The sequence below is a fragment of the Hyposmocoma kahamanoa genome, unplaced genomic scaffold, assembly GCF_003589595.1.
Source record: "Hyposmocoma kahamanoa isolate Upper Pololo Valley unplaced genomic scaffold, ASM358959v1 64, whole genome shotgun sequence".
NCBI classification, from domain to species: Eukaryota; Metazoa; Arthropoda; class Insecta; order Lepidoptera; family Cosmopterigidae; genus Hyposmocoma; species Hyposmocoma kahamanoa.
The window spans coordinates 15,118,679-15,145,791 of record NW_020653852.1 but is presented as its reverse complement, the minus strand read 5'-3'; the positions used below and the strand labels follow the sequence as shown (position 1 = coordinate 15,145,791).

Sequence of the window (27,113 nt, the reverse complement as noted above, 5' to 3'; positions counted from 1 at the left end):
TTAAACTACACGATAGAAATATAGTTTTAGAATTAGACAGCAAACTTATAAAATCTAAAGATAAAGTAGCCCAAGCTTTTGAATCGTTCTTTTCGGAAATTGCTGTGAACACTACAAAATCATTAAATTCCTCCCCTTCACTTGCTATTGATCTCCTAAAGGAAAATGTTAACGTTTGTGGCAGTTTATTTAATTTTCGTCATGTTAATCCACAAGACATCATAAAAGCTTTTAAGTCAATACATGTTAAAAAAACTGAAGATCTCTGGGGCATATCAACTAAAGTTATAGACTCAGTTATTAATCTCATTTCCCCACAGTTAGCTGTAGCTTTCAATAGGTGCGTTGACGAAGGTGTTTTTCCCGATTTAATGAAATACAGCAAGGTTATTCCCTTATTCAAAAGCGGTAGGAAAGTTGATCCTAGCAACTATAGGCCCATTTCAATTTTACCAGCTTTAAGTAAAATATTCGAAAAGGTTATGCTAACTCAATTACTGTCCTTTTTCGGTAGGAATCATATTTTTCATAGTGAACAATACGGGTTTACTAGTGGTAGATCGACTAGCGATGCGGGGGTAGCGTTACTAAAACACATCTTTGATGCTTGGGAAAGGTCCCAGAACGCTATTGGTGTTTTCTGTGACCTCTCAAAGGCATTTGATTGCGTTGATCATAATACTCTTATTAGGAAGCTGGAACATTACGGTGTAAATGGCAAGGCGTCGAAACTTGTCTCGTCATATCTCAACGGTAGAATTCAGAAAGTAGACATAAATGGAGTAACTTCTTTGGGTTCTCCAGTAAAAATGGGTGTTCCGCAGGGCTCAATACTTGGACCTTTCTTATTTCTGATTTATATTAATGATCTGCCATTCTTTGTTAAGGACCATTGCGAAATAGTGTTGTTTGCTGATGACACATCCTTGATTTTTAAAACAGACAGACATGACATTAACCATGACCGTATTAATGATACCCTCTCTAAGGTAGTTTATTGGTTTAATGCTAATAATTTATTGCTTAATGCCAAGAAGACAAAATGTGTTAAATTTGAATTACCTAGCGTAAAATCGACTAGTCCAAGCATAGAAATAAACGGAGAAAAGTTAGACCTTGTTAATAAAGCAGTCTTCTTGGGAGTGACCTTAGATAGTAAACTTCAGTGGTTTCCACATATATCGTCTCTGGCCAGCAGATTAAGCTCCGCTGCATACGCAGTCCGCAGAATACGTGAGCTTACCGATGTTAGTACTGCTAGACTAGTTTACTTTAGTTACTTCCATAGTATAATGTCCTACGGGATTCTCATGTGGGGTAAAGCGGCAGATATTCAAACCATATTTGTATTGCAAAAACGAGCGATTCGTTCTGTGTACCGTCTAGGCTCTCGGGTATCTCTCAGAGAAAAATTTAAGGAGACTGGTATCATGACTGTGGCATCGCAGTACATTTACTCAAATATTTTATATGCCCGTAAAAATATACATAATTTCAATAAGAAAGAAGATATCCATAACATTAACCTTAGAGCTAAGTCCAAACTCATGGTACCACGATTTCGTTTAACCAAGGTAAACAACTCTTTTATGGGGAACTGTATACGTTTTTACAATAAGATTCCGGAGCATATATTAAGTTTATCATTTCCTAAGTTTAAAAACTACATTAAAAATATTTTGATCGAAAAATCATATTACAAAATTGAAGACTACGTGTTAGATAAAGATGTATGGAAAGACGACATGGCTCCAGAATCCACACAAATTTGATTCAAAGTGTATTCCATAGCATTTAAGTTTATTTGAAAAGAGCAATCCCTAGAGTTTCTTGCTCGTTCTTCTCAGGGAGGTCAGCGTAGTGAACGAGCAGTAGCTTAAATGTGACGTTTTCAAGTGTAAATTTATTTTACCTATGGAATAAATAATCTTTGACTTTGACTTTGTTTGTTAGCTTACAAATGGTGATTTCATTGGCCTTTTGGAGTATACTATTTTGAAAAGGGAGTTTTTAAAATCAATTTAAATGTTACGTATTTATAATTATCGCTTAACATTGTACTTTAAGTTATAATACTGTTAAATAAAGAATTATATTCTTTGCTATTCTAAATTAATCTACGTGTATTTGTCTATGAGTTTAACATCTCGGTGTGATAGAGTGGCTTACGCAGGCTTCCCACGCTTATAAATGGCACAATAGGTGATCGCGTTAATTCCCGCCTCCTCGAGTATACTGGCATCTCACATCTAGATTATCCATCTATAGGTTGCTCTGTTTTCTATATTATATATAACAATAAAAATCGGAAAGCATAGTTCATTTATCTAAACTGCAAAGAAGTAATACACATAGAGTCAATAATACCTCTCTTTGAAAAAAAAAATCCTAGTATTGTTGCATTGCACTTTGTTTTATATTTTTTAATGAATAACTGGAGTAGGATCGTTTCGTATCTAGTGGAATTCCCCTCTCTGCAGACTTGTTTCCTGAACGCCATAACTAGGCCCTTTTCAAAGCGAGAGTGAACAGGCATTATTTAAGTATGGCTACTCCATCGTCGACCTCATGGTCACTTTCCATCAGTTGATGAAGGTCAAATGTGCGCTTATTTTGTAATTAAAAAAAAGATAGAAATTGTTGTTGAAAATGATTCCAGGATTTCAAGTAATAATATAACGTACTTATGTTTTATAAAAAGTAATTAATGTGATTATGAATTGCTAACTGTGTTATAAATTAATTTATCATTATAAAAATGAAAGTAAATTAACTTGCTACTCCGTGAACCCAATTAAGTCTTAAAACGTGCAAAATATCCAGCTTGTGTTAAATATATTTTTTGGTTTCAATAACATACAATAAATCACTAATCAAGCTTAAAACGATTATCGATTAACAAAGAGAAAGTAAAACAACAAATCGTACGACTAACTAACAAATCGTTTATTACATAATGGAGTTACATGCCAAATAAACAGTTACATATTCGCTGGTATATTTTTAACACTCTGTATGTAGAAGTCTCACTTTAGATGTGAGATTATAAATGTTCATACTTGATCAAACATCGGATGTAGAGTTAGGAAAACTACAGATAGGAAAAACTTGGATATGAATTCGCACGTAATAAAGTCATATCTGCAAAATGCCAACTTTTGAGAATAAAAATTTAAAGATTCTACAAACTAAATTAGTCAACAATTTTTCCATGTTTAAAATAGAAGAGTTATAACATTTCCCATATACATAATTTATTCCATGTATTTCGTATTATATTTACGACTTTCATATGATAACAGCACGATTGACTTATGACCACATGTGGCTTAATTCACAACAGTAGAGCTTCTTGCCACCTTACCCATTTCTGCCGCCAAGCAGTAATGTGAACATTACTGGAGCATTATATGTGAGCATTCCAGGCTTGAAGGTTAAGGCTGCTGGTGAAATTACAGGCACATGGGACTTATCAACTTATGTTTTAGGATGACAGGCGCAGTGGCAGTGCCCCTCAGATCTTTGCGATTTATAGCTCTGAATGGCACTGCAACTGTTATGGACAGGCTTTTAGTTTACCATCAGACGCACGACTTGTTCGTCCCGTCATTTGATTATTATAAAAATTAAACACAAGGGTACGAATTTTGTACAATCAGAATATCAGAAGAATGAATCGTCCTTCAAGTTACTATTGAACACTGGTAGTCTCATTTTTCTTTAATATTTAATAACGTAAACTACGATAAAAGTAAGTAAAAAAAAGTGGTTAATAACATATTACGATAAAATATAAAAAAAATGAAAACATAATTATGTTCGTTAATCCTCAAATAATTAAGGGCATTTATTTAAGTGTACAGGTTGAACGTGAAAGAAATAACGAAGCTAGAAATAACGTATGATATCAAGGACAATTACGTAAGTAAACAAATCTAGCCACGATCAAAAAAGTAAGGAGTACAGACCCTAAGTTGTTTCGTGTAATAAAATATGTGGTTGTATTTTCTCGTCTGGCGAAGACATTTGAATGACTCTAGATTTATATATTCTCAAGTGTGTTCACACAATTACTAGGACTTTAATTTGTAAGCTACGTACGGGGACGAAAAATAACATGATCACACGACGAATAAGGTTTAAATCTTGTAGAAAAATGAGGTACGTCCACAACCCGCATTAGACTGATCCTTAGAAGAGCCCCGTGCCCAGTAGTAGGACGTGTAATTGATTGATATATTAATTTTTTCTTACTCAAAATCAACTTCTAATTTCTTATCGCGTTGTAAAGACTCTGGTAAACATTGACCTATTAACGTAGATTTCGGTTTCCTACATTTACCGAGTAACATGAGATGAAGAGATGATCACAGAGGCGTAGTTTGTTAACCGAACCTAACATCTGTACAGTCGATGCAGTAAATGGTCAACCAACTTTTTCTTTAATCTAAATTTAAGGAGCTTTAACAGTAAAGTAACTTACACGGGTTAGTTAATGGTAATGTCGCTTCGTAATGCTACTTCATTTACACATCTAACCTAGATTAAGACTGTCTAATTATAATTACTAATACAAAGATTGAACACTTGAAAATATTTCTTCTTTCGACGTCACGGAACGAACCAGTGGACCCACGAATTTTTCTATACGGTATAAACGATAGTCGTGTCGGTCTTTAAAGTTGAAATGGAAAACTCAATTTCGGTTATACTCCAAATTGCTTCAACTTTCCGCGTCGCGTAAATTTGACATTTTTCGTGCAACAGATGTTGTTATTGGAACGGAAAGTCCAACTAACTTACTCCACGCATTTTCATAGCAGTAGAACTCCTTGTAAAAGAGTTCGTCCAGGGAAGTACTGCCACTTTACCTATTTCTGCCGCCTAGCAGTAATGTTCGCGATCACTATGTTCCGGGCAGATACCGGCCCGTTGCACCAAGTACCAAGTACTATGTTCCGGTTTTGAAGGGTAAGGGTGCTGATGAAGTTACAGATACGTGGGACCTTTCAATTTACGTCTCACGATGTGTGCGATTATAATTCTGAGCGGCATATTGCTAGCTTTTATATTCCCTTTTGTAGACACTCAATTTAATTTATTTGATTTAGCCTTTGTCTTAGAATTTAAGCTGTTAACATACGTCAGGCCTTTGGTCCATTTTTCATAACCTCCAAAGGCCTAGCAAACTACAATGAGAAAAGCGCGAAATGCCCAATGTACATTAAAATGTACTAAATATAATTACATGCTTCAGGCCCAAGTAAGTACGTAATTAATTAGTACACAATCTCAGTTTTGTAGGAAAAATATATTCTCCTAGATACCCTATGGTCACATAGAATATATGGTGCTAAATTTGAATGCGATATTTTTAATATAATGTACTGAAGAGGTTGTAAACCTCTATTGTGGCTTGACCAGAATCACGGCTATAAAATAGAATACTTCGGTCCACATAATTTATTTCATAACTAAAGTCGAAAGAAAAAAAGTCTGTTCCAAGAAAAGGGTTATAAAAAACAGGTACAAAGCTAAAAAACACTCTCTACTAAAAACATGAGACAGAGTTACCACGAAAGAGCCGAGTTACACAATATTACTAGGTTAGATTGGTATTAAAATTGGCCCATGTTTTGGGTTGGGAACTAGTAAAAGGAATAAAATTAGATGAGCAGCACTACTCGCTTCAGCGATTAAGCAGAGAGTGACGACGGAACGAAAACAACGTGAGAATGACGGGCAACGGAATTAAAGAACAATTCAAAATTTAAAAACAAGTGACCAGGTGCCAAAGAAAAGGTGATAAAAAGGCGGAATGATGATGGAAGGAGTCGCATCGTCACAGTACACTAGGCGTTTACGCGATCATAGGAATGATATTACCTATATCTGAATCTCTTCACCTATCATGTACATTTTGATATACACGAGGCAGGAGAATAAATATTTTTCTTCGAAGACGCACAGACACGATGACGATTATACTCGTCAACAAGCTAGCAAGTTTTATTAAAAAATGGACGAGTAACATTTTCATCGACTTTACATTACACTAATCGGTAGACTAGTTCCAAATATGTTATTAATCGTTGTATGTTTAACTACATACCGATTTGCTTTAGATATAGTTTGAATTAAACGATTACTGAAATTCTCTTTATAATTATTGTAAGCACGAGATCAGTAATTGATGGTTAGTCGCTCGATATGGTTTGTATTGATGTTAAAAGTAAACAACGTATTTTTTTAACATGCTCACACTTTAGTGCTATAATTGCTATGCTTCCCAAAATGTGGTTTTTCTCAAAGGCGGAGATGCCGGTTGTATTTCTGCCGTCAAGCAGTAATGTGAGCATTACTGCGTTTCGGTTTTGAAGGGTAGGGGTGCTGGTGAAATTAAAGGCACATGGGACTTTTCAACTTTAGTCTCACGGTGACGGTTATAGTGGCAGTAGCCTCAAGTCTTTGCGATTTACCTCTGAGTGTCACTGCAAATGTTATGAGTAGGTGTGTCGCCTGATATCATAAAAATATGCCATTTTGAAGTACTGAGCTAATTACATAGTAATTTTTCGAAGACGATTTTTATTTATTTCACATTCATGGGGAAACACGGTATTATCCAATGAAATTACGTAACAATTATTTTTAACATCAATTCATTTGTTGATATCAAAATATTATTCACCTTATGCAAATATGTACGCAAGTATTTTAAATAAACAGCAATATTCTTGTCAATGTAACAATAATCTCTAATCAGACTTTTATTGTCTCGATATGAATAATCCACACAATCAAAAGACCGTTGTTTATCTTTATGTACGCACAGACTTACACTAAAGTTGGTATGCAAATATTATTTTCTATAGCAATATTTAAAACAGAATTTCCTCATATTTTTGCGTAGTCGCCTGTACTTCTTTCTATACATTTATACCAAATTTTACTTAATCTCTCTGAACATATTGTGTCAGAAATGACGCTGTTATATAAAATACCTCGATTTTCACCAATAGCAGGCCACTGTATAAGACTTGCCTCTTATTCAGTGTAGACAAGATTTCTGTAGTAAATTTTAAACCATGTAATTTTTGTGACTATAATGTATCGGCCCATTAGCTCAGTTGGTTAGAGCGTCGTGCTAATAACGCGAAGGTCGCGGGTACGATCCCCTCATGGGCCAAACCTTTTTAAAGAAAGAGAGCCTTTGATTTATTTTTATTATCGATATTGAACAGATAAACTATTCTGTTTTGCTTTTTCAATGCGAAGATCATGGCCCATCGAAATATAAAAACCACGGCGTACCGAAATGGCAAGGCTAGATTTATAGAAACATATGTGCACTGGAAATTATGCAATAAAAAAAAATACAATAAAAATGTGTATAATATGCTAAATATTTGTGTGATTTTTATTTATTTTTAAACAGCCAGAGAAACCGCGCAGAGACAGCGCACGAGTGTGACGATATTTGTTTTGACAGAAAGTCTGAAAATAACCCATAGAGGATGGAAAAAACCTAATTACTATTTTCACACAATTAAAAAAATGTTTAATATGTAATCTTTATTGCCCTATTACCCTAACCCTAACCCTGTATTAACCCTAAAGATTTAATTTATTTTTTTCGTAAAATAAAAAGTGGTTTATAACCTGCATAATTTAAAACTAATGTGGTTTTTGTACGTAAATATTCATTAACCGGGTCAGATTTATTGGTCATAATCTTTGTACTCTTCATAATCTTGTAAATACGTCTTACAACTTAACCACTGACCTCTTCAAGTATCATCAAGACATCCGGTCATACAACCACTTACTTCTAAAATAATAACTTTTTTCAACAATCGGCTTTGCTCACGATATTAAGTTCACAGTAGCTCAACACGTCAGTGAGATAAGAGCACACTATAAATATAAAACAGCGATTAATCTTAATTAACACGAGCGTGTACGCCACTATCTGTTAACACTAAATTTAGATCTAGGTAATGCAGCTGAGAACTAAATCTGAAACTTATTCTATCTAGACTCGAGCACCGGTGGATGTGGAACATGGAAAATATTATTAGAGAACTGATGGCTTGAATTATTTTGAATTCTTTTATATTTTCCATATATGATTCTGATTAAAAAAAGACAAAAGTTCGTGGTAGTGTCCCGTTTAGCTCTTAAAGGTAGTCTCGATATTATATGTTTGAAAAAAATTGCAAATGATAAATATTTTCAAATATATATTTGAAAAGTGAAGCTCTAGCGTTTCTAGCTTGTTCTTGTCAGGGGAATCTGGCTTACGAATGAGCAGTTCCATATCTTTCGACGTAAGTTTTGTTTATAGTGACAATCCCTTGGTTATACGGGAAGGGTACTATAACCTGTGCAAGCAAGCCTGCACAGGGACGTTATCAGGCAGGTCCTGACTCTAGATCAGCCCATTTGCAGAATTCATCCGGTTCTCAAAAAGTTATTGCCTTGAGTGAGCTGCCCCGGGTGCACATACAGCGCCTTCCCTATTTTCCACGTACCAGAGAGAGATACGCTCACTTCCCGTTGCACATTGCGCAACTAACGGCTGCCACCACTAAGCGGTTGACTCTAAAGTCCACTACCAAATCTCCTTTTTGGTGGCGGAGCTGTCGCCATGCTCACCTCCCAACGCCGAAGCGTCTCTCCAGTTTCCAGAAACCTACGCGACTGGAGAGACCGGGGGATATCTAACTTACTACGATCGAATTGAGGACACCTACAGAAAGCTGAAAAGTTCTCTTAACCGACGAACGGGTATGAAAGCATTGATGCGTGTTGATAAGACGAAATACACGTGTCAGGATCGAAATAAGTGGAAGACTGATTTTTGTCTACCCAATAGGAAAGGACGTCAAGTGCATGTACATACTTCTACATACAAAATATAATGACAAAAACAAGTTTAACACTCTGTACATTATACCGTGAAACGGTTTCAATACTCAAATTAATGTTCTTAATTAAATTTCTTTTAGTAAAAGGTCTTTTTTAATGTCCCGATTTATAAATCGGTATCATAAATTGTAGGGTCCGAATAATTCAGTTTGATCAAACGTGTTACTTTATTGCAATCGAATTAAAAGAACGATTTGTAATAAAGGTCGATGTCGAAACTTTATTTAGTTTTTTTTTTCATAACACTCTCGACAACGGTCTTATCTGAGGAGGTAGTTTGGAGTATAGTCCACTACGTTCCACGTATTGTAAACCTTCTTCGAATTTCATCAAGACATTTTTCTGTTACCTTTAGCAAGAGGAATCACTACTAAACATTAACAAAATTCCATCATTCATAGGTAGGTACAATCTTTCACCAGGATGCAAACCGCCCGAACTTGTGGACCAATGGTATTTATAATCTAATCAAATTGTAACGTATAACCACACCTGTTCCAACTTTATTGAGTTGTTATATAAAGTTGTAAACATTTAAAAAAACCATAGGGATCATAAATCATGAGAAAAGAGTGCCTAAGGTAAATGGCGTAAGCACCTTTTCGTTTAACAATGCACAAGTCTGTGTTTGGATAAAAATTTGGAAAATTGTCTGGCAAAGAAGAGTCTTCAGACTCATTCATTAAGGTGGAAGAGTGTTATACTACAGGTAATCAAACATGCTGACTACAAGGGATCTCTATAATTAATATTCCTTTGGAGTTGGGACTACGATCCAGGTTCTTCAAAGTCATTAGGACATGTTTTGCTGTTTTTACTCAAAATGAATAGTACCCGCGATTCAGCTCATGTGAACTTTAGAGTTTATTTTAATCAATTTTATATAACCTATGCTTGTTCGAAGCATCAAAATGAAACATAATAAAATTGTAAATAACTTTTTTTTCAAATTTATTGTAATTTATGCAAGTACAACGGCCTTACGAATAATAATTTAGGGTTACAGCAAGCAATGAATGTTTATTGTAAATATATGGAATTTGATTAGTTATCTGTGCACGTAGATACCGTTTTTATGTCTATCTCAATCTATTCAGTCGCCAACGTTTTGATAATAATTATGTTATACTGCACGATTGCAGGAGGCTCGTCTGAAATAAAATTATCAAAATGGAAGTAAATTCCTGTGCTATTCTACGAACCTAGTGATGGTCCATCTTCATAATCAAGCCATTTATACGTTCCACTGCAGGGCACAGGTCTCCTCTCAGGCGAAGGTTTAGGCCGTAGTCCGCCACGCTGGCTCAATGCGGGTTGGGGACTTCACACGTTCTCCGAGGGTTGTGAACCTTCGACGTACAGGTTTCATCACGATGTTTTCAAATTAATTTTCCGAATTGGGATCCGTACTTAAGTGGCGGTAGATCAGACCATACTACATTACTACATAATACAATACTACATTAAGTTTTACAAATTATTTTATTGAATGAATTTTTATTAAGTTCAATTTATTATTAATTAATAATAGAAATTAGAATAAACTAAAACATGTTAATTAGTACTGCAGTCTTATGTCTGTTTGGGATTTTTCATTAGAGGAAATACTGGGTCCCAAACTGGTGGTACGGAGAAATCATCCTCCCTGTTCAAATTAGGATGTTTTTTAATTTCAATGGCCTCTCGCAGCAAGCTCGCAGACTGCAGACTTGTTATGTCATGGATAAACCTACACATTCAATGAAGTTTGAAAAACCCCAGGTCCTTGCAAAAGAAGTCCGTTATCTACCCAGGATGCTCTAATGAAAAATCCCAAACAGACATAACACTGCAGTACTAAACACAAGACAAAAAAATAATATCTAGTGCATGCTAGGATCTCACAGCCACATGAAAATAATAATAATAACGCACACAGTCAACGTAGTCCCGCACTAGGGAAATCCTGTGTCGCGGGTGCCATGGACACACACATAGACAACCACAAATTACACCCAAACTCCGAGAGAAATAAGTGTAGGCCATACAAATAATAGGGGTTAAAGTATGAAATTGCCGATTTGTACTGAAAATCTAAATTGTTTATTTTTTAAATTTTTAACAAATTTATTTAATCAAAATAGTTGCCATTATTATCTATACATTGCTGCCATCTAATGGGAAGGTTATTAATGCCTTTGCGATAGAACTCCGACGATCTAGACTGCACAAACTGTGTGAAAGCATTTTGTACTGCCTCCTGGGAAGAAAACTTCTTGTCACCTAGATAATTGTCCAAATCACGAAAAAAATGGTAGTCCGTTGGAGCAAGGTCTGGTGAATACGGAGGATGACGAATGGTTTCTAACTGCAGTTCCTGAAGGGTCAAAATGGTTTCTCGTGCTGTGTGAGGTCTCGCGTTGTCGTGGAGCAATAATGGTGAAGATCGATTCATGAGTCGGGGCTGTTTTACTGCTAGTTTTGTCAACAGGGTTCGGAGTTCGGCACAATAGACATCTGCGGTTATTGCTTGACCAGATCGGAGAAAACTATAGTGAATAACACCATGCTGAGACCACCAAACAGTTACCATTACCTTTTTATTGGTAAGTTTTGCTTTAGGACACTGTTGTGGCATTTGACCTGGGGTCAGCCATTGCATTTTTCTTTTCCGGTTATCATAAAGAATGCACTTTTCATCACATGTTACAATTCGACCCAATATTCCTTCATTTCTGTACCGGTCAACAAGGCAACACAAGTTTCAACACGCGTTTCTTTCTGCAGATCAGTCAAATCATGAGGCACCCATTTCTCGTATTTTTTTATTTTATTGATTTGACGCAAGTGAGTCAATATTGTGGGTAAGGTAACGTTAAACCATGCCGCTAATTCCTGGGTAGTTTGACTAGGATCGGCTTCCACTATCTCTCTTAATTCATCGTTATTCACCTGTGTGGGCGGTCTTCCTCGTGGCTCGTTCTTTAAGTCGAAATTTCCATCACGAAAGCGTTTAAACCAAAATCGCACGGTGCGTTCATTAGTAGACCCCTCTCCAAACGCAGCATTGATATTGCGGGCTGTTTCTGCCGCGTTAGTTCCGCGTCGGAACTCGTATTCAAAAATCACTCGAATTTTCGCAGTATCCATCTTTCTTGTCTAAACTGAATAACAAAAACAATTGAAAGTCGATATTCAAATGTTTCAAATTTAAAAAAAAAAAAATCACAGAAACCATTTGAAAAAAGTTTCATTCGAAAACCTCAAACCATGAAGATTCTATGAAAATTCAAAGAACCTATTGCAATAAAACGGCAATTTCATACTTTAACCCCTAATATATCTCCCGGCCCGCGAATGGTAACAGCTAGGCCACGGAGGCAGAATATGCGCGCGTGATGAAACCTGCATGGCAAACTGCCTCCGTGGTTACCATGCCGGACTGCCACGCAGGGGTCCCAGGTTCGATTCCCGGGCCGGGAGAAATATTTGTATGGCCTACATTTATTTCTCTCGTGAGTTTGGGTGTAATTTGTAATTGGCTATGTGTGTGTCCATGGCACCCACGACACAGCGTTTCCCTAGTGCGGGGCCATGTTGAGTGTGTGCGTTATTATTATATTATAAAAAAAATAACGTGTGAAGTTTCCAACCTGCATTGGGCCAGCTCGGTAGGCTGTGGTGTAGTCGTCTCCTTTGAGGAGACCTATGCATAGCAGTGGAACCTATAACTTTAGAAACCGCGAGCGTGAGCACAACAACTCACGAAAGTTTTGACGCAATCAAATTAATAATAATAACGGAATACGTACGGGATCAACAGACCCCTCCTACGTACGTATGTCGAAATTGCCAAGTTTACAGGGGAGCGTTTCAAAGTTTTGAATTCACTGAAATAAGCATAACACGTGACTTTAGCATTTTAAAATATTTATTGTGGTTGTTCACCTAACCGATATATAGGATTTTATAATACTCTGTGAGTAACGAGATTTGCTTAATAAAACTGAGAAATGCTAAAGTCACGTGTTATGCTTATTTCAGTGAATTCTGAACTTTAAACGCTCCCCTGTAAACTTTGCAATTTCGACATACGATACTTTACGTAGGATGGGTCGAAACTTACGTTCAATGAATGAAATGAATGAATGAGTTCAATGTCGTTTCCACACGGTTACTTGTAAAATACTTACTAATTATAATATTAATAATATCATAAACAACCACTCATGTTCCATTTACTTTCGTACAAAAATAAATATAATAGTAACAAAAGAAAGCTAAATCTAGCGTAAAAATACCAATTCGATGCAAAACGCAATAACGGGGATGGGGATCGTCTGGGAGGATGCTTATACGTTGAACTTGCTATCCTACGACATATACAGATCTGAAGTGTCAGACAGTACAACAAAAACTTTCAAAACAAAAGATGTATATGATATTAGTACTGTAAAAAAAACCCTGTACACAGATTTAGCCCCTTTTAATAGTCTTCAACGCAAAAAGAGTGGATGTAGCCGCCAGGACCCAAGCAGAAGATGCGTATATGACTGTAATATATTGGCAATAGGTAGCTGGTTTACAGGAGTAGTGCCATTAATCGCTAAACGAGAAGTACAATTTAAAAGTGAACGTCCTTTTTGACCTTTTTGAGTTCATGCAAAAAGTTCGTTAAATTGTGGTAGGGATGAAATAACTTGTATGTGATGTTAATTGATCGGTTCAAAATAGACGCCTACGTAATCTGCACTTGACGAGCGTTTAGTTACTGCTTTGAAAGTTTTATTAATTTTATTACAAAAATTCTGTTGAAATAGACTGTCAGTGAAATGGCAGTGATGGCATTCATTCATTCAAGCACTAACGATCGTTGTTGCCTTACTAAAATTACCGTGGAAACTTTAATGTTTAACTTAATTTTCATCTTGTTTAAAATCAGCAATTTATTGTTCGTACGCTACGCTACTCCTAATTTTTATCAGAATACCAAACGTACAAAGTCCTGCCATTGACACTATCGACACCCAACTGCGATGATTTAAAATTAACAGACTTGGGGCCCCTGTTCAGTTGTGTAAAGATAGTCAGAACTCTTTATGAACGCTCTAGGAGTTCTAAGGGAGGACAAGTATGCGAAACGCATCCTCTTTTCTGAACTTCAGAATGGCAAGCGGAAGCAAGGCGGCCAGTTCTTGAGATACAAGGATGTTCTAAAAAGACACATGAAAAGTTGCAACATTGACCCCTCGAGGTGGGAGATGCAGTCGAGTTGCCGTTCTGGGTGGAGGCACTTTGTTGAAACTCAGGCGTCAAAATTTGAGGAGCAGAGACTGTCAGACCTGGACGCGAAACGTGATGCTCTCAAGAATAAGACACCTACAGCCATCTTTTACTACTATGTTGACGGTATATTTACGTGTCGCCACTATTTGCGAACATTTACCAGCAAGATTGGCTACTGTAGCCATCTAAGGGCACATGAAAGACCAAACAACCGTAGCTCTAATTCTAAACAATAGCAGTCGCAGTATCCGAAACCAACTAGGACATACACAAAGGAGGACAATCTACCATCGTTATAATGGAAATTGGGTCGAGTTGTAGATGTGTTTCCACGCACTGATGGCGTCAACAGATCTTTTTCAAAAATTTTTCACTTCCTAACGCAAGTAGGTATTACTGGTTGAAAGGCAAGATTTCAACGGTCGGCGGAATGTTCACGTATGCCTTCATACGTGAACGTACGGCGGCTTATTTTTATAAATAGCGTGTAAATTTTATACGGAGCAATTATTTTAACGGTTGATGCTATGCTCCAATTGAAGGCGTATTTCTCTCAGAGTCGTATTCCAGAACTCTACTCAATACTCAAGTCAGGACTTGAGTATTGCAGTGAGCGCTGAAAATCATACTCAAGTCCTTGCCATTAGGGTCGTATTTCCAATGCTTGAAATCATATTCAAGTCTGCTCAAGTCCTGACTTGAGCATTGAGTAGAGTTCTGGAATACGACCCTCAATATACTTTAAGCAGTGAGCAGCAATTTTTATTATTGGTTTTTTTAGTAGTCAGTTATCTCAGCTGGTGTGGTGGTGGCTGGTGTCTCACTCATAAAATGCATGTATATTTATATAGACATAATATATATATATATTATATATTATGTATGTATATTTTAAAAGTTTTATTGAATATCACGATGTCACAGATTTCTCACAGATGGCGGCAAGAAATTGTCGTTAATAACCAAAAAACAAAGATCTGCAACAAACACATAAAAAAATTCGTAGGTCCGCTATTTCGTTCCGTGGCTTAGTTGGCATAGCGTGTGTCACGTTTTACTTTAAGACGTTGGTTCGAATCCAGCCGGATCGAAGGATTTTATTCTTATTGTTCGATCTTTGTATTAATAATAATAATAATTAATAATAACAAACTAGTGGAGTAATTTCACACAAAAAATAATTGAATATCAAAACAATAAAAATTTACTACGAAGTGATTTAACCAAAAATGATCAATTATGTGTACGAAGATAATGTGATTAAAGAAAATGAAACAACAAATTAGATTAACAGAAAACAATTTATTCATGCAATAATATTTCCCATACAACTTTGCAGGCAAAGTTGGAAAATATTCAAGCTACTTAATTAAGATTATAATATCTAAACATGTAATATAATTCCATCTATTCATATGTATAACAATTTTCATATATATATTCTTACGATACAATAGCATTTCATAAATAAACTGAGCCTCTTATTTCAACCAAGCACCATAAATGATTATTTCGAATAATCTAAACCTTTAATTGCACAACCGGCCAGCTGTAATAAATTTACAGTTTCTAATTAACTTATTTTTTATTTACATATAAAATTCCATAATTGGAATTCTTTATTCTCGAAGTACGTACAGTAAAAGAAATAACTTTAGAAATGATACGGTTTGTGGTGCATTTGCGGTAGAAATACGCAGTGGACAAAAATCTTTATGTTTATTTATATATTCTTGGCAGAATGTTAACTCAAATTCGTTTTTTTATAAATTTTCTTTTCACACATTTATTTGGGTAGGCAAAGATTCCACCATATAGCCTCTTCATATGCCTATTTAGTATCTTGCCTTGTTTTAATGGGAAAGGCGACAAGGGCTTGTCTTATATAGTTTATATGTCATGAAGGGTTCAGGTTTGCTATTTGATAACGCTTTTATTTTAACAATTAAATGTCGTAACGATGCGTTCGGTTACATTCAGTTATTTAATCAAAACACCCTTTTAGTGTAAAAACAACTCTATTGGTAAGTATTGAATATAATGGAACAATTTTATACGTTTCAATTTAGCGACACAAGTTCAGAGAGTTAAACCAATAGTTTAGTGTCATTTTTTGTAGATACTGAAGATGGGCCATTATTTCGAAATCAATAAATTGCAACAACATAGTCATATTACATTTGTAAAGTTATTTTTTTGTCATGTATCTAAACGTGATCAAAAATCATAATCTTAAAATGGCATAGAGAATGCATCAAGTATACAAATTTTTTTTAGAAATCTGTTTTCTATTTATACGAAGAACATTCTTGCAAGCTCATCTTATTTCAATAAAACTATAGTTACAACAATTCAAACAGTTAACCTAGTTAAGGCACAAAGTTTTGGGTTGGTGGGACATTTTCATAATTTTTCTTTAAAAATCCCGTTGTTTAGATAACTTATATTTTCCTTAATTATTATTATGAGGTAAACATCGATGACTGGTTCTATTGGTACAAACAATAAGCACTTTAGGCGTTCTTTTTTCCTAACCCATATTTTGACATCTATAATATTATCAACAAATCAGTTAATCTTATAAAGCTTAATATTAGCATTAATCAAGTTTGGCTACATTTTTTATATACATTAGTAGTCATAAGAAATCTTGATCTTAACAATAATGAAGCATTTCCTTCCTGAATCAGTATGGTCAAGATGTTTTCCATAGCCTACCTATTTAGCGTTCTTTGACAGTTTAGCATTCTACAGAGTGCATATATGGCGAGTCGTCCAACTGGGCAATCGATGCGGATGACGTTCTACCATCACGACCGGTAACTATAGAAATCACGCTTCTATGTTCTGAATCGCTGTCACCACTTAGTATGATATTGGTCTCGCCCATAAATCCTGAATCAATTTGTTCATGATGGCGCATCTTTCGATGAATATCATAGGCACTTAGGCCCAATTCAGCGAGCATTTGTTTCGATTCATCGAAGTTACCAAAAAATACCGAATCAGTTTCAATACTTTCCCCACCGGATTCACTACGACCGTCACAAATCGATTCCATATCATCAGTGTCAGATTCAATATGTTGCAAAATCGGTGTTCTAACAATAGTCGGTGGAGGAGGCATGGCTGTCTGTTCAGGGAAAAGTTTAGGTCTTAATTGCATCAAGTAACTCGCCCTGCGTTTCGACTCATTGGAATCGGTACTCAAATAGCCTGAATCCTCAGTTCTGTACAGCTTTCTAATGTCAGTTCTCCGTGATCTAGTACGATTCGATCTACGACCAGACCGTTTAAGATTTTCTCCTCGTAGATACATTTGATAGCGTTCTCGTTCTTCTGGTGATCTTGTTGCTCGCTTGTCACCAATAGGACTACGGTGCATGAACTTTGGAGACAAATCTGAACCGCGACGTTGTTTAGGAGGAATAGGAGGTTTGATGCCATCTTTCTGTGCTTCGATCTGGCGTATCAAATCAGAAGCCTTAACAGACCTAACAAGTGACGCCAACTCATGTCCTCCGTAAGGAACGCTTCCTCGTCTGCCATAATAAGGTACCCGTATTTCTTCTTCCTGAGATTTCGCCTTTGCTTCGTATATTTGTCTTAAGTTTCCAATTTTCCTAGTAAATAGGGGCTCAGGTACATTATTTATAATTCCACATTCATGGATTGAACCTTTATGTTTGAAGCTACCACCGGATTTGAGAAGGATCTTCTCTACACGTTTTTTCGCTTCTCTTCCTGGCTTTCTATCAAGTGTATCAGGTTCAAATTCATCACGCACGTTTCGTCGTACTTCCTCGGGAGAACCTCTTACTTTAATGGTCAAAGGACCAGGTTTCGCAAGATTATCATACAATGGTTCTGTATCTACAAACACTTGACTTACAGCACGACTTCTACTAGAAGGCACTGGCTTCTCTCTAGGTGGTACAAACTGATAATTATCTACAGCTTTTCTGACATCACGCCAGCTACGAGTCAACGTGTCTCGTAGACCTTGTAAATCTGGTTTATATACGTGCTCAATCCGATGTGCTAATTCTGGTCCAGACGCCAAAGAGAACCGGCGTTTCTTCAACAGGTTTCGTTCCAGGGTGTCTAAATCAATAAATGGCTCTCGTTGAATATATTTTCTGTGATGATCTGTAAGTAGATTATCATCGCTGAAGTAGTGTGTATCAGCTGCAAGAACGGGAATAATAATTTTCGGTGGTATGGGTTCCACATTTTCTGCCTTTATTTCTTCTTCAACAAAGGTTTCTTCCCGTTTACATTTATTTAGTTCTTTTATAACCGCTTCCATTTTTACCTTTACTTCTGGTGGTATAGGCGCCTCGTTTTCTTTAACTAATTCTGTTTCTAGCTCAAGTTTAGGGTGAACGATGGGTTTAGGTAGAATCACCGGAGGAGGTGGAGGAGGCGGTAATTTCTGTCTGATACGTTGTAACAAGTGACTGGAAGGAGTCTTTCCTGATGACGCTGATAATGTTGGAGATTGTGTTTCAGATTTAATGGAAGAATTGTTTGCTTTTCCTATATTTATAATTGGTAAGGCATCAATTATTTGTGGTCCAACCGTCTCTTCAATTACGCCACTATCTTTGTCCAAGGGAACGTTGTGTATAATTTTTGGTTTTTCAGTTCTGAAGTCTCTCTTCGGCACAGCTTCTTTTGGCAGTTCCTTCTTCATGAACATTTCTTTGACAAAATCTTTCTTTGCAGTGAACTCTTTTACTAAATCTCGCTTCATTGAAGTTTCTTTCGGAGACTCTTTCTTAAACACAGATTCCTTCGCGATTTCTTTCTTTTCTGAAATATCTTTTACGACATCTTTCTGTGAAATTTCTTTCATAATTTTCGCTGGTATCTCTTTTAGAGATGTTGCTGGCGATTTATTAGCGTCTTTAGTGGCCATAGTTGGTTTTATTAGTTCTTTCTTTGTTGGAGTTTCTTTGATAATATCTATCTTTGCTGGAACTTCTTTTGTGAGGTCCTTATTTACCTCTAACTCTTTTGTAGTTTCCTTCTTTACAAGTGTTTCTTTCTTTGCAATTGCTTTTATCTTCAAAAGTGCATCTTTCACTACTGGAGCCTTTATCTTTCCTTGCACTTCTTTTAGCGTTTCTTTTTGTACAGATAATTCGTTAACTTCTTCTCTTTTCACTGCGTTTTCTACTGTTATTTCCTTCTTCATTGGTAATTCTTTCACTCGTAATGACTTGATTTGTTGTTTGGGATCTAATTCTGCATATTTATTAGATTTCATTGGCTCAGGCGAGATAACACGCGACGGAGGTTTGAGATCGTTGATTTTGGGCTCAATCACCCTTGGTGTACCACTAACCTTTGCTACAGATTTTACAGGTTGTGTAACATCCATTCGCGGTGTTGGAGATGGAACTTCATCCAACCATTTCCTGACAATTCGCTGTTTGTAATCGTCGCTTACACACGACTTGCACGAGTTAGATCTTACTAAAGCAGGTTTATGTACTGGTTCACGTTTATCACAACCAGGACAACCTCCGCAATGTGCGGATCTTCGGCTGTTTTCACGTTTTAAGCTGATAGCGCTGAATCTACGGCCACGTCGAGCACATGGAATATCCCAGCCAAGATCAATAGAATGGTATGATTCTTCTTCTGGAATATCCGACAGATTTGGGATAAACCTTTTCGAAGTCATCTTATCCTTCGCAATGAACATTACCTCTCGGATTTTAATTAAGAACTCGATTGCTGCTGGTGGAGGGTCCTGAAAAAGGAATAAACTTGTGAACACTTGTGAAGAGCTGAATGCAACGTTATTAAACGAAATAACAATGTTTACCTTTAAATGTTCAGTTTCAAAGAAAACGGGATTGAAATAAAGTTTTCTTCTCATTGCAGGTTCTCCGTTTGGTATCGGCGTCGCTCTATCTGTCATAGAATTTTCCATACTGCAATCAACTATAGCAAGCTCAGAATGTGGAGCTCTTTCAATTTCAGGAGATGCTGATCTTCTTTGAATGCGCTCATTGAAACGCTCTGGTGTCAAACGATCAGCTACGGGTTTGATTGAAGGTCTTGAAGGTTTCTTCATTCGACGAGTGTGTACCATTGCTGATATGACACTGGAGTTTAACTTCTGGAACTAAAGGTCATGGTTATAATTACATGTATATTAAAAATAAGAGTAAAAATTAAAGTTACAAGTGATTAATAAGTATTATTTAATAAGTATTAACCTTATGAGTTTGTGAGTCAGTAGGAGATGACTCAACAGTTTCCTCAGAACGTTCACTAACATCAGACAATCCGGCATCATGTAAAAAGTTCACGCCTAAATTGTCCATCTTCAATAACGGATTAGTCTTTAACATCTGTCAAAAAATAATAAATAAATTCAATCTTAGTATGTCTGCTTTAAGTTAATAAGTAACTAGCCAAACATAGCTTACCACGTTATCCAAGTCTATCCTGGATCCAAGAGTAGATTCATTATCAGTAGACAGAGTATTATTCTCAGGATCTTTATTCTTTCGCTTCTGCCGCTTTTTGTAATGGATGTAGAAAATGATGCCAGCGGCATACACGAAAATTAACATCAATACACAGACTCCAATGGCTAATGACTCAAGGACGCTTAAGCCTTGAATTTGAGTAGGTTCCGAAGTCACAATTTCACCAGCATGGAACGGTATTGATGGTACGTCTGAAAATATATTTAGAATGCCGTATATACGTATACCTGGAATGAGTTCTTTCAAAGAGTGTTAATAAGTCAATGTCAAGAGCTTTATCAGACATTGAGGATAAAATCATAACAACAAAAAAATACCAAACAACGGATGGTGAGAAACGCCTGCTACTCTAAACGCGGCGCAAGAAGCGGCGAGACGGGTTGGTGCGGGCGCAGAACAAAGGACATGCGCCGCCACAAGACGTCCTTCCAACCGCGCATGAAGAGCGGTGGATCCTCGCCACTGTTGAAAAGATATTAAATAGGCACTAATGAATAAACAATTTTATTCATTAGAACGTTTCAGTATTATTAATAAATAACATATAAAGTGTGATATGCATTGTGTGACTTCACACATTATTCCTTTCCAAGGTGACCACAGCTAGCATAAAATTGTAAGTAATCTGTGGTTCTATTATGAAATTAAAACTTTGATAGTTATTAGCTACCGCGTTTAATATCTGACAAATTGTTTAGCATAAACTGTAAGCGCCAGCCATAAAAAACTAAAATTTTTCATAAAAACATTTTTATTCGGCCGCTAGCGGCTATCACCTTTGTAAACTTAAACATAATAATGTATATTAATTTAAGGTGTTAATATTTGCGTTGATTCCAAGGTACCTTTCTTTACAATGACGTCATTTATATTATATTAAATGTCGGAAACGGTCATGGGCACGGACAAAAAACTGCGAGACAGAGGCGCTACCTGCAGTTACATAGTATATCGCGCGCTCCCTCTGCCAGTGGACCTCGACGGAGTCTCGATGGGGAACAATAGTGGTAGACGAGAGGGAACACAGTGGTGGTTAGGACTCCTGGACTACACACGCTACCTAGAAACTGTCCTACGTTTAGCCGAGTGCCTATTTTGATCGTTAAAATTAATAGAAAGTACAAGTTGTTATTCGATTTCATAGTGATTAAAATATAAAGTGTTACTATTAAACGTAATCTCATTCCAAGATCCCTAAATCTGGCCAAACAATGTCTGATGATTCAGTTCTAAGCCATGATGGTTTTGGTATATTATAATATTCTTTGTCGAAAACATCCCAATCTCCAACAACGCATTACGGAGACTTTTTAAATTTTATTACTATATTTCCAAGAAAACCTATGTCCAAATCGCTTAGCCCGGAAGGAACATAATCCCTAATATTTTATCCTTAACATCATCGTCAACTGCTTTATGTGGACTCAAATCAGCAGATATCGTGACTTGTACATGTTTTTTTTTTAATCAAGAAACGGGACGAACAAGTCGTGCGTCTAGTGGAAAGCGACACGACAATCCGTAACAGTTGTAATGCCACTTAGAGCTTTAAATAACAAAGATCGAAAGATAAATGTCACTTTGCTCGTCACCCTGACACAGAAAGTTGACAAGTCTCATATGCCTGTAGCTTCACCAACACCCTTACCATTCAAAACCAACAAATGAGCTGCTAGATTGGACTGGATTGAACTCATTTTTAGACTGATATTAAGATATAATTAACTTGAAACTTTCTGAAACACGTAGATACAATAATATTAACTTCAAAACATGTCACACCCAAAAAGCAGTTACAGTTACGAATAACATGAACACGAATACTATCAATCTCTTTAATCGTAGAGAACATATCTAATTGCGACTTATTTAGCTCACTTTGATACCTACTACAAATTGTCCCTTTGACGTCTTTATCAGGAACTTCATCATAAACTTTTTAACACTCGAGTCCATGCCATGTGATCGACATGCGGTTGTTTATTGCAGAACCAAACTGCGAATGAATTTTGAGAGATAGTATCGTTGCATTCTTTGCAAGTTATGTATGAACGATTTTACCGGCCTAAACAAAAAATTATAATGACTTTCTTGCCAATGTTCTGTGAAGCTCAGTGTTTTTACAGCTTTAGTAACTATAACCGCTTTTAAATTACGTGTTTCATCAATATTGATACATATAGATCTGCTAAAGTATATAATTATACGAGTAGTCGTTTGTAGATTAAGGATGTGCGTTATTATTATTATTATTTATTTTATGCTAACAACAATGTGTTTTTCCTCTTTCTTTTAAGATATGCTTGCTACAGCATGTCTAATTTAAAATTGATTACGGAAATAAAGAACAATTGTTTTAAATTCAACTTTTACATAAATGCATTTGTACATTACGGATCAACTTATCAAATTTATGCCTGCAAACGTGATAAAATTACAAAAAAAAGTATCTAGTTTAGTCTACTGAAGTGCATGTGAAGAAAAATAAATGTATTATACCTTCAACATGTTTGTATGCCTAATGTTTGGCTGGACACAGCGAAACTATACTTATTTTGTTACATGTGAACTATTTTTTATGATACTAAGCGACAGGACGAACAATTCGCGGGCCTGCAGGTAAGCAACACATTTGTCCATGGCGACAATCAGAGCTTTAAATTGCAAAGATTTGAGGGGCCACTGCCACTGCGCCCGTCACCTTGAGACATAAGTTGACTTAGGCCTATGTGTCTGTAATTTCACCAGCACTCTTATCCTTCAAAACCGGAACACATTAATGCTCATGTTATCGCTTGGCGGCAGAAATAGATAAGGTATAAAGTATAAGGCAGAAATAGGTACTTCCGTGGAAACTTTTTCACAAGAAGCTCTATTGCTCCTAAACTTCTATACAACCTGTGTTTTTATAAATAAATGTAATATGAATAGTAGCTACTATATAAATAATTAACTAAGCCCGGAATTGTAATGCCACAATTTGCAATGCAGTGGCGCGACATTGGCGCTACTGGAGCTCTTCTATACGCGTCTAATGTTGATGGAGCCCTAAGACTGTCTTATTTAAATAAATTTAAATACATATAGGAAATGAAACTATTTTTGAAATGACCGTCGGTTTGTTTGAAAAAACAAATATACACGATTTAAATCCGGAAAAATAGTTTCATTTCCTATGTGTAACAATCGCGAAAACCTCTAAATAATTCAAATCACTTCAATTGAGTTCTTAGGTTTTCCTGATTGTTATTCGTGTGTTATTTAATTTTTCAAACAAGTAAATTTTTAGTCAAGCGTGTGTTGTCCATAAAAATGAATAAAATTGACGAATTTTTTAAATCCTGATAGACTCAGCAACTTATAAGGATGATTTCATCATTTTCAGGGACGAAATAAATCAGGACAGTAGAAGTTGGCCAAATTTAATTATATTATTTTTCATACCCTAAGAAATAAGTTGACAAGTCCCATGGACCTGTGATTTCACCAATACCTTTACCCTTCAAAACCGAGGTTTCAAAAGGACGGTTCATCTTAGGTACTGCTTGGCAGCAGAAATAGGTATGGTAGGTTTAGTACTTCCCTGGACAAACTCTTTCTTTCTACTGCTACTAAAATGCTCAGCAAATCGTCCCATATGGTTTGACGATGGTGACAACTCAACAAATTCACGGTGTTGAAGAAACAAACCCAATAAGATATCCAAATGTGTGTAATGAAAATAAAAATTAAATTTTTATTGAATTGATATTCAATTCAATTTTAACTGCCTCCGTGGCCGAACGGTTACCATGCCGGACTGCCACGCAGAGGTCCCAGGTTCGATTCCCGGGCCGAGAGAAATAGTTGTATGGCCTACAATTATATCTCTCGTGAGTTTGGGTGTAATTTGTGGTTGTCTATGTGTGTGTCCATGGCACCCGCGACACAGGGTTTCCCTAGTGCGGGGCTATGTTGAGTGTGTGCGTTATATTTAAAAAAAAAAAAAAAAAAAAAAAAAAAAATTATTTTTTTGTGAAATTAATCCACTAGTTTGTTATAATTATTATTATTATTTATACAAAAATCATTTAGAAAAAATTCGTTTGACCCGGCCAGATTAAAACCGACGTCTTCTAGTAAACCGTGCCAGACACTATGCCAACTAAGTCACACGGAACGAACCAGCGGACCTCACGAATTTGTCTATGTTCTCGTTGTCGGATCTTTTGTATTTGGTTTTTAACACCCACACACATGTACTCAAACGCAAATACACCTTAGTATAAGAACGACTATTCGCCTTATTAGGCGCAAAATATGAAATTGGCATGCTAGCCATGTTCGTTTTTCTTTCGGGATTTAAGTATTTATACGGTATCCTGTGCACTATACAACTACCACAAAAAATACCTAAACACTATCAACAATATGTGTTAATATTTGGTGATATTTTTCAAGGTTTCGAAATAATCTCGTTAAAATAAATTGGATGTGAAATGTGTCCATAAAGTTAAATAAGACTTAATAATAACAACTGCACCTGATAAAGATAATAAGTAACTTAATCAGAATGCAATCGACAGAATTCGATATGTGGACAATTGTTTTAGTACCTATATTTTTCCCCCTTTGCTTTTCGCCGTTAACGTTAAATCCAACAAGTCGGTTAGTTCTCTCTCAACTTTGATGTCTCTGTCAAAATTGAAATATCCGCAATAAAAGCACGTAAATAATAATAGATTTACAGGATTGAAATCGATGTATGAAAATAAACTTAAACTCGGTGAAGACGTTTTTAGGGCACTTGAAAATTTTCAATGAACGTGGAAAATGGAACACAAGCGTTACATTTACAAAAAGCAATGGGTATGTGTGTGGTAATGGATTCGATGGAGGTAGAATCAAAGCATAAGCTTGTGTACGATTTTGGATTAGCGAGGAATGATAATTTCTGAGGAAGTAGAAAATTATTTCAAAAGGGCAAAGAATAAGGCTGGCAGATTGGTTTTCAGATTACTTGTCGGGACCTATTATTGATATTAAAAAAGCTCCTACCTTATTGTAATTAGTAATTGTAAATCATTGTTGTAAAACCGTTTATTATCTGGATCAATTGTAATGTCAATCACGTGTAACGTGATGTGGCACCAAATTTTGTAAATATGATCTCTGAACTCCATACCTCCTTCAAGAGATACCATTATTATGGTCAATAGAATAGCTAACAATATAAATTTCACGGCGGTACTCTAGAATATGTTTATTTGCCAAAATACGGTAATTGTACAGATCTTGAGCAAAAATGGATATATTACATATATTCATTTTGCAAACAAAATTATTGCGTATTTTATTTTTATAAATATAATATAGCATTTGAAAGTTTATAATAAGCTAAACTTCTTGTGTGGCGGAAATAATTGCCAGGTTTGTGGTCACCGGAGGCTTCTTTGAGGCGATCTGATAGCTCGTTCGCTAGAAGTCTGGCCTGTGGTCCCCAGAGACCCAAGGTTTCAACTGCAAAAGGGCACGAAGCTGTAGCACTGAGCAATTTGAGTCCCTTGCGATTCTCGGCCACAGAGCGGCAGAGCGGCCCGCACCGCCCACGCTTCGAAGGACACGGGAGGGCGGGTTACAGTGACCACACAGGTGATATTCTACACAAGCTGTCTCCTTAGCTTCCATGGACCGATAGTCATACCGTCAGACCTGTTACCTTCACTGCGACAGATGCCAGTGGGTTCGAGAACTGCCGGTATCTTAGCGCTGGTAAAGGCCCGTACAATGATGCTATTGAGCTCTGCGTGTCGGGAAATCCGGCCAACGCTTCGAGTACACAACCAAACTCATCAAGAACATCACCATAGCATCACCACACGCGCATTGATAGGGGTGGACTGTTCTTGCGCCCAGTCGGAAGCAAATAGTTAGTGTGAGGGAGAGATCGTCACTCTAGAATGTTTTTTTTTGTGTTTTTACGTTCTGGACTTTATATATCGTGTTTGGATAAGTTGAAATATAATGTAAATCAATAATGATAAGAGAAAATAATATATAGGAGAATTCAAAGTTCTTTAAGAAACTAACGTTCATTTTATTAAAGTATGCAATGTAACTGATCCTTATAAGTCGTTAATTCGAATGGTTTGGCCGCATTATATAATTTTCGTATTCAAAAATTGCATGATTTTTATTAGTATTATATGTATTATGTGTTATATTTTTATTTTTATTTAATCAATAAAAATTGTATCGTGTATAACTATGTTACTCATTTGCCAAATATCACATCGAGTATCCTGGACCACGTATAAACATAAGTTGTAAACTTTTGGTAGAAAATGAAGTGGAATTATGTTGCCAGCTGAGAATAAATAATTGCCATCCCATTTCGAGCTGACGTGGATAAGTTACCACAGACATGTT

At 36.2% G+C, this 27,113-nt stretch overlaps 1 protein-coding gene and 1 non-coding gene across 3 annotated transcripts in view; one reads left to right on the top strand and one right to left on the bottom strand.

Moving 5' to 3' along the window:
- The first annotated feature begins 7,115 nt into the window (after nucleotides 1-7,115).
- On the top strand, nucleotides 7,116-7,189 carry Trnai-aau. Its single transcript has one exon. It is a non-coding gene; the product is annotated as a tRNA-Ile (tRNA).
- An 8,352-nt stretch (nucleotides 7,190-15,541) lies between these two features.
- Nucleotides 15,542-27,113, bottom strand: part of LOC113230714 — a 128,095-nt gene continuing 116,523 nt past the window's right edge. For both annotated transcript variants that reach the window (XM_026464763.1, XM_026464765.1), the window contains exons 6-10: nucleotides 21,023-21,167; nucleotides 20,643-20,896; nucleotides 20,430-20,564; nucleotides 20,033-20,335; nucleotides 15,542-19,957 (exon numbers count right to left, since the gene is read on the bottom strand). In XM_026464763.1, coding sequence (XP_026320548.1) covers nucleotides 16,937-19,957; nucleotides 20,033-20,335; nucleotides 20,430-20,564; nucleotides 20,643-20,896; nucleotides 21,023-21,167 — 3,858 coding nt within the window. In that variant the 3' untranslated portion in view covers nucleotides 15,542-16,936. The remainder of the gene's footprint in view (nucleotides 19,958-20,032; nucleotides 20,336-20,429; nucleotides 20,565-20,642; nucleotides 20,897-21,022; nucleotides 21,168-27,113) is intronic.